Source organism: Heliconius melpomene, chromosome 7 (assembly GCF_056956725.1).
Source record: "Heliconius melpomene rosina isolate 202511_hmr_F chromosome 7, ASM5695672v1, whole genome shotgun sequence".
Lineage (NCBI taxonomy): Eukaryota > Metazoa > Arthropoda > Insecta > Lepidoptera > Nymphalidae > Heliconius > Heliconius melpomene.
The window spans coordinates 2,308,724-2,317,114 of NC_140395.1; the positions used below are offsets into that span (position 1 = coordinate 2,308,724).

The 8,391-nt window shown below is 29.7% G+C and overlaps 1 protein-coding gene across 1 annotated transcript; it reads left to right on the forward strand.

The window, feature by feature from the left end:
- Positions 1–353: 353 nt before the first annotated feature.
- On the forward strand, positions 354–4,602 carry LOC146537297 (LHFPL tetraspan subfamily member 2a protein). Its single transcript, XM_085188001.1, has 5 exons — positions 354–667; positions 1,148–1,266; positions 1,911–2,021; positions 2,432–2,545; positions 2,698–4,602. Exons 1-5 carry the CDS (start codon positions 492–494, stop codon positions 2,838–2,840), a joined length of 663 nt encoding a protein of 220 aa, XP_085044127.1. The 5' UTR covers positions 354–491; the 3' UTR covers positions 2,841–4,602.
- The last annotated feature ends 3,789 nt before the right edge of the window (positions 4,603–8,391 follow it).

Genomic DNA, 8,391 nt, shown 5'->3' on the forward strand with positions numbered 1-8,391 from the left:
GTGTTAATAGTAATGCATTTTTACTGCATTTTAATTCAAGGTTTTTTTAAAAAACATACTTAATGATACAGGTCGAAAGTTATTGGCATTTTATGTACTTACTACCCGATTGAAATATAGTCTGACTTTACTTTTAATTACATTAAGTCAGGGAACACACCATACTCCATACAATTATGAAATATAGTCACGAGGTGAAAAGAAACAGCGTTTTTATGCCTCCTACTGAACTTTCTTGGTGTCTCATTACACCTTATCATAATAATTTGTTTATCGTTGTTAAATAAATAAAAATTTAAACATCAAATATTATCTGTGTTTTGACGTTTACATCATGCATATGATGAATATGAAGTTCTACTGCCTGACATTTAGCAATTGACAACAACATGCTATAATTTTTACTTTCGACTTGTGTATTTATATATTCATAGACCTAAATAATTACCATAACAGGTTAAAAGTGGTCACAATATATTAACAAAACAACAATGTGCTACGTAATTATTACCGGGAGGAGTTTAGCGTGGCTGTTGTTAAGTTTAGTCGCATTTATGTTAATTTTAACCGGTGTTATGACGCCCAAATGGCTTTTAGGTCAACCTATTGTGTTAAATGAGAATAACGCTACAAAATTCTATGTGCCCAGCGTAGGAATATATAATAGGTCTGTATATAGAATGTTTTGTTGATATTTATCATGTGTCAAGTCTTATCTTATACAGTAAGCTTATTCAAATGGTAAATCATGACATAAAACTATAAATACATCATAATCTTAGGATATTTACATTACAACTTTACAGAATGTCATTACCACTTTTAATGTAAATATTTTCTTATGATCAATGTCTGACTATATTTTAATTGTTTGAATTCAATCCCCACTCAGAAGAAATATTTATTTTCATCTCTTCACTATGATAAAGAGCTTGTTTTTAAATTTAAAATTGATTTTTACAAAACACATAGCACAGAAAATACCTCATATTATCAAAACAACTCATATTATCAACCAACTTTTTAAGCTCTTCTTCTTTATTAATAAATATAAATCACACTTTATTGATAAAACTGTGGTATATTTATAAATAGAATAAAGGCCTCAATTCAATTCAATTTATAAATAACCTATATAATTTTCCAGATGCATCCGCATGAGACATGATCATTATAATTGTGCACCATTTTCTTTGTATGGTCTTGCAACTGATTCAACAGTCTATCCGAGACCTTGGAAAGCTGCTTTATTCTTTTTATCTTTATGTAAGTTTTTCTCGTTCACATTACCACGGTCACCATTTTGCTTTTACAAATAATGTAGGTATACGATCTATTGATATATTTTGCAATATTATAATATTATTCTAAAACAATATGGGGATTATTTTTTTCGACACTTGTTACAAGACAAGGTGAGCATTCATATTGTAGTTCCCTTACTCAACATGCAATGCCTTGAAAATTCAGTGGATAAGAGGAAATGAAGTGTTTTTCATTATACCAGTCATTATACCAAGAAAGGAAATTAAATCAAAGTTTAGCAAATGGATTAAATTATTAAACTGAAATCTTAGAATACAAGGCTACTAAAGTAAGACTAGATTTTCATTGATTTGTACATGATTTAATGAACAATAGAATACACTAGATAAAATGCTGTACCAATCAGATGAGAGACTATGTCTTAGCTCTCAGTGGGTTTCTACTACTTCTAATTTTTGTTTTTTCATTTATAAACATTCTAAGTGGAGTTGAAGTTGAACCCATTACCACCGCATTGTATCCTCAAGATTTTTACTATAGATTTCTGTAGTATTTAATCTGTGCCATTGTTATCTTTTTTCCTTGGTATAATATAAAGCGTTATTATTTATATTAGTATATAATGTTTTTTAAATGTATTTCAGGTGCAGCAATACAATTCTCCACAGTATTAGCTGGTGTAATGTCATGTTGTGTGCAATCAGTGTTTAAAAAGAGTGTTATATCACTAGCAGGTGCTACTCAAGCATTGGGAGGTAAATTTTATTTGTTTAGCTTTACTATGTATTCATATAGTAGGATATGCACATATCAGAGTAGGCAGAATGAACCGGAGAACTGATTAAAGACACTTCCATTTGACACTTTCTGACAAATTCCATGCTTAACCTCATAACCAGAGTGAGGTAATGAAAATATTAAATATTTCCTTTCACTCAGTGGGACTCAAACCCACAATCATTACATTTACAGTCACACACTTGTGCTCCTTCACCATAATGGTTTCAAAAATATGCCTAAAATAATTTCGATTTTGTATGATTATATCTATCTATACTAGACATTATTAGAAAAACAAAATTAAAAAATATATGTATTTTTTTATTTTAATATTTTTCTCCGATATTATATATGTATATATTAAAAGCCATATAAAATTTTCTAGGTCTTTTCGGAGTACTAGGGCTCCTACTGTACCCTTGGGGATGGGGTGCTCCAAGGGTCAAAAGGATGTGCGGTGAATATTCTGAACCTTACTTACCAGGAGAATGTTCTATAGGTAATATTTTTAGGGTTCTGTACCTCTTAAGGAAAAAAGGAACTTATAAGATCACTGTGTTGTCCATCTTATCTCAGGAAAAGTTGAAGATATCTAGAATGATTAAAATTATAATTTTACTATAATAATATCTAATATCTATTCCATTCCAGGCTGGGCTCTCTATGTAACAGCCACAGGTGTAGCACAAGTGTTTATAGCAAGTGCATTATCAAAACCGGCTGATAAGGCGGCAAACTCGGATAAGGTCCAGTTCCAGATGGATGAAGGAAAACAACTCATTTGTTTGGTTTAGTTAATAAATAATTAATACTTGAAATTCAATCATACAATATAACTTATTCAATCTTTTAATATTTCTACCATTTTTAAAAATATTTAAAAATAATTTAGTGAATTATTTGTAAGGAATCAAAGAAAAAGAATTGGTTAACTACAAGACAAGTGAAATTATATATTTTTAACTAACTTTTATTAGGTCCAGCTGTAACTATGTAATAAGATCTAAGAATCTGAATTATGTGCACTTCTAATTGTTGTATTATCATGAAACATTTTTATAGCTTTAATTTTGCAATTTTGATTAGGACTTAATATAAAAAAAGACTACTACTGAATCTCTTATAGTACCGATTTCTGACTGTATTATTTATATACTTTACATTATATTCTATCACTGATAAACGAAAGTGTCTTAAGGGGAACGGAGTGTATTAACGCTCCCTGGTTTCTTTTGTCTCTTATTATCTGCCTATCAATTTTTACTTACAAACTAACTGACCAGGAACAGGTTAAGAGTTAATCTGTATGTGGTAGAAGTAGGATCGAAAGGTAACGAGGATGATCACGGTTTGGTTTTAAGTTTTTCTCATTATTGTTATTATATTATAATTATATCCAATTTTGTGGATAAACATAGGTGCTTGAATAATTCCTATAGAATACACATATGAAAATTTAATAATTATTATTTTTACTGCAAATACGTATGTTACCTATTAAATCTAGTTTTTTTTTTAAATGAGTCACAACTATAATAATTGATGAAACAATAATATTATTTACAATGAAGTTAATGTGGAAATAAATGTGGAATATTTTTGTCTATACATATTTTTTTAGTCACAATGTTAAGTTGATGATGATTTTACCAATTTATACTCAACTTTTTTTATATAGATTCAAGTATTGCGTATAATGTTGGACAGATATGTTCGTTTAAACGTAAAAGTTTTTTTCTTTTTCAGGGTTTTTTTTGTTAGTAAATTTTCTGGGATGGGCATGGTTGACTCCGGCCATCCCCCTTTCCTACGCCCATGAGGATTAATCTAAAAAAATAAACATTTCATCAGCTAATTATTTTTTTGTGCATATTTTTTAGTTATTTCATTTAAGGAAGATTTTTGTTTTATAAACGTCCATATTTATATGCAGTTATAACTTTTAACACAGCATCTGTGAAATAGTGCCACAGATAACAAATATTTTGCTTTAAATATACAAAATCAGTATTATTTTTTACGTTGACTTGCAAAAAACTTGGTTGTCCATGTCCACTACATTGAAAATTAGTATTGTATACAAAAACGTTATTTTAAAGTTGACAATACGAATCTAATATAGCTTTAAGATTTTTTACAATATTTTTGACTGTAATTTTCATTTTTTTATTGTATTAGTCTGAATTATACTGCCTTTTATGAAATAAGTTCTATTTTATAAGTTATTTAATCAATTTGTTATGAGCATAATACATATATTTTAGATGTAAGTATATCAATATACAATTTTTTTGTAACTTCATGTATTTCTCGTTAAATGTAAGGAAGGCAAAAAGAACGGAGAACGTGATGTCTCAACACTAAGTTCTATATGTCTATCCAGCATATGTGGGGGAGATGCGTAATTATGAAAAAAAGTACCAATCAGTCCACAAAGTAGCATAAAGAAAATGACGTGTAAACTATTTTTGACTATTTTAGAATAAGAATATTTTATACATTTTACTATTTTTGATTGTATTTTTTAATCTTTTATTATACTTATACAATATAATATTTGTTTTTGTTTTATTTTAATATCTTTTAAATATTATTCGGTCTCTATAGCGATATACAGTGAGAATAATTTGACTTTATCGGAATGGTTGAGAGTTCGTTTCTGCCACTCAATATTGTTGTGAGAAAAAAATGTGAAGCTGAGAAAAGTACCAACCAAAGCGTTGAGATCCGTCACTCAACAAGTTCCCTCTGCCTACCCTGCCAAAGGCTGAAAAAAGGTTGAAGCCAAAGAAAAGCTTGGTTTCAAAGAGGCTCTTAATCAATATTTTTTTATATTAAACTTTAATAATATTTAAATTTCATGTATTATAAACACTAAATTGTGTTATGTGTGTGATCCAAGAAGAACTAAGTATAAATATTTATTCAGTTGAGACCTAAACATAAAACCTTAGTGAAATGTTTCAGTAAATTTTTACTATTATTAAAGTGTATTGTTTGTTTGGTCGAGTGCGCTTATGTCAGGAACTACTTGAACAAAATTAGATCTGAGGAAATCTTTGTGTTAGGATGTGTGTACTGTAATTGTTGTGAAATCTAATTTTAAGTTAAATTAAGATATATAAGACGTTAAATTAAATTTACCTAAACAACAACTATAAAAAACTCATTAAAAGTCGGGTCGGAGCTTTTAGTTTACTTAATAAATACCCACCTAGTTTACCGTCCAATTAATTTACCGACAAGAAATCCCTAAATACATAAGCATTCTCGTACGACGCCACGTAAAGAGCGAATAAAACAAAAATTATACCCCTATTTAGTAAAACATCCCTATAATTTACATACATATATTCTGTATATACAGATACAAAACGTCCGCCATATTATGTCAATTTCAAATCACAATGGCGGCCTGACAGCTGTCATTTAATTATGCAACCCCTAATCTAATAAGTTCCAACTTTCAAGTTTCACAGCAATTATTCGATAAGTTATAATTTTCTTACGTTTTCCTATTTATTATGACTGTATGTCAATTTGTATGTTATGTTGTAATTAACCAAATTCAAAAAAGGAGGTTCTTTGTTCGACACAAAAATATATTCACAGACAGAATATATTTTCGGTGTGTATTTTCAAAAAAAAAAAGACAAATAACAAAAAACTTAAGAATTAATAGATATTGAGGCTAGGCGTGGCCCAGGGGTACAATTAAACGCGATAGATTGTGGGTTCGATTCCTATTCGAGGAAATCAAATATTCTTATAGAGAAGTTTCTTAGTACTAGGCTCTCTCTACCTTTATTAAGTTTACACAAAGAAAAACTTTATAAATTTCATAAATGAGTGGTATAGGTACAGTAGGTACCTAAGCACAATTATAATTTCAATAATAAAGTATTCGAATCGACATTACCTAATACAACGTTATATGAAATTGTATAATAACATAACAATACCGATTTCATTTTAATACATACCCACCTTTGTTTTAATACGTGAAAATTATATGTGAGACATAAATTAGTGTAAAATGTGTTTTAAATTTAGGTCTAAAGAAAGAATCGCTATAGCGGAATAGTTTCAAATATAGTACGTAGATAGATAGTTGTGGGTTCAATTTGATTAGATCTCACAAATATGTAAGATAATAAATTAGGTAATGAAAACTTATTTCACCATTTGCTAATAAATATTTTAAATAATATATACTTAGGTAAGTTAATATCATTAATAGCATCGAATCTACAACCAACGAAGACATTGTATACCAACAATTTGTAACATACAAACATAAGAATATCGATATTCCCGTCACGTCACATCCGAAAGCTGTAAAATTTGCATACTAATGAAAATTTCGTATCGTGCTTTTATGAAGTAATCAAAATATTCTCTTATCTGTTAGATAACATCGGTAACGTGTTCAAATCCAGTTTTTTATTAAAAAAAAAAACTATAACAAGGTGTTATAAATGATAATTATTTTCTTGATGAATGTACCTACATGTTTAATGTCAAATTGAGTGGAGAATATGTTTATCGTATTGAAATTAAGTATTTAAATTATATTATCTTGATTCTGGACCGAGGACATGAAAATAACTCATTGCCCTGAGTGAGCATTGAATCTACAACCATTGCCTTATATAAAAGCAATACATATACACATGGGCGTAGGCATGGGGGATGGAGGGGGCTCTTGTCCGTGGGCTCGAACAATCTGGAGCCCACCCCAGAATTTTTACTACCAAAATAGGCATAGAAATGAAAAAAAAAAATCTAGATCCTCCTTACATATATATACATAAAAAGATACTAGTATTATAAAATACCTAAACACTATTTAAAATTCAAAGTTTTATTTCAATGTATTGTAAATCAATCACAGAGGGTATGGCTGGCGGACGACCGACACTGCCCCGGGCCCTCGCTGCACTCATCAATCAAGAGGTCTATTCTACCATTTGTTACTGTAATTCCTTAAGCCTTCGAGCTTTACTTTAAAATCGACGATTATGTTGTGTTTTTTTTAGGAGATATAAGAAATAATGTTTTCTGATAGCAGCTACATACATATAAATAGAATTACGTATCTGCCTACCATCATCCAATATTATTTATACTTAATGTGGTGCTTGGGAAACAGAGTGTCTTAACATTAGGTTCCCTCCACTTAATCTGCTATATGTGGGATACAATGTTGAGCTGATGATGAGGTATTAAAATATTTTCAATTTTCATGTTCCCGCTCTGACAAAAGTGCGACGTTGAAACCCAAAGCTACATTAAGATTTTTTTTAATATCAAACCCACTACCACAGCATTCACAGTCAGATGCTGTCCACTGCGCCATGACGGAGATGTCATACATATATATTTTTTATAAAATTATCAGAAATACATCTTTTGTAGAGAATCAAAAATCATAAATTATACCAGAATCCTTTACTTCATTGCATTTGACATGCAAAAGAAAAAAATATTAACATAATAAATCGATGTTGTACCAATCCACCAATGAGAGAGCTTCACTTCATTTCGGTGGGTTATAGTGTTGTCCTTTTCTTGAAAAGTACTTCTATTGTAATGCTAGAAAGGGAGAAAAGCTGTAGTGATGTGTCACTTTGTTTTACATAAACAAAAATAAAAATTAGTTCTTTTTTATTAATCGATTTTATAATGTAATTTCTTGTATAGTGTTGGCATGTAGTTTAACTTAATATAAAGAGGTCATTGTGGTGCAGTGGTACAGCGTGACTTTAAACATGACGGTTGTGAGTTCGATTCCATCTCGGAGAGAATTGTTTTCATTTGAGCGCTCTGGGAATAAGGTAAAATTGCAATAGGGAACGAAGTGTCTTGACTAGGTTCCCTTCGCTCACTATGCTATATTTGGGATTCAGCGTGAAGTTAAAAAAATATAAATATTTTGGACAACTGGACACATCTAGAACAGTTTTTTTCTGACTAAGTAGAGAGTACTGTGTTACCCTTTAAAAATCTTTATAATCCTAAAGCAAATAGAATCTAGTATTAACACAATGGCCTACGCCCAAATTCAAAAAATTGCGGGTTAAATGTCGAAAGAAAAGATAATAAATAAATATTATCATTTTCCTAAATGAGAAGGAACCCACAACCATTAGTATACATTCAAAGTCAATTATATTTATAAGACTTTCCTTTTTTGTTACTTCCACAGTTAATAGATGTACACTAATGTCCGTAAAAGAGTAAAAAGTACAGGCTGGAGTGATTTGTCACTATGTTTAATTTATTTTTAAATGCTGTATTCTCTTTTATTCTATAACAATGTCACCAGTAACTTTAACGGAATAA

What these genes read in the sequence shown, in the direction of transcription:
- LOC146537297 (XM_085188001.1), top strand. Translation starts at nt 492, where the DNA reads ATGTGCTACGTAATTATTACCGGGAGGAGTTTAGCGTGGCTGTTGTTA. An exon ending in AGCGTAGGAATATATAATAG is followed by an intron (nt 668 to 1,147) that starts GTCTGTATATAG and finishes ATAATTTTCCAG; the next exon opens with ATGCATCCGCATGAGACATG. An exon ending in TGCTACTCAAGCATTGGGAG is followed by an intron (nt 2,022 to 2,431) that starts GTAAATTTTATT and finishes AAAATTTTCTAG; the next exon opens with GTCTTTTCGGAGTACTAGGG.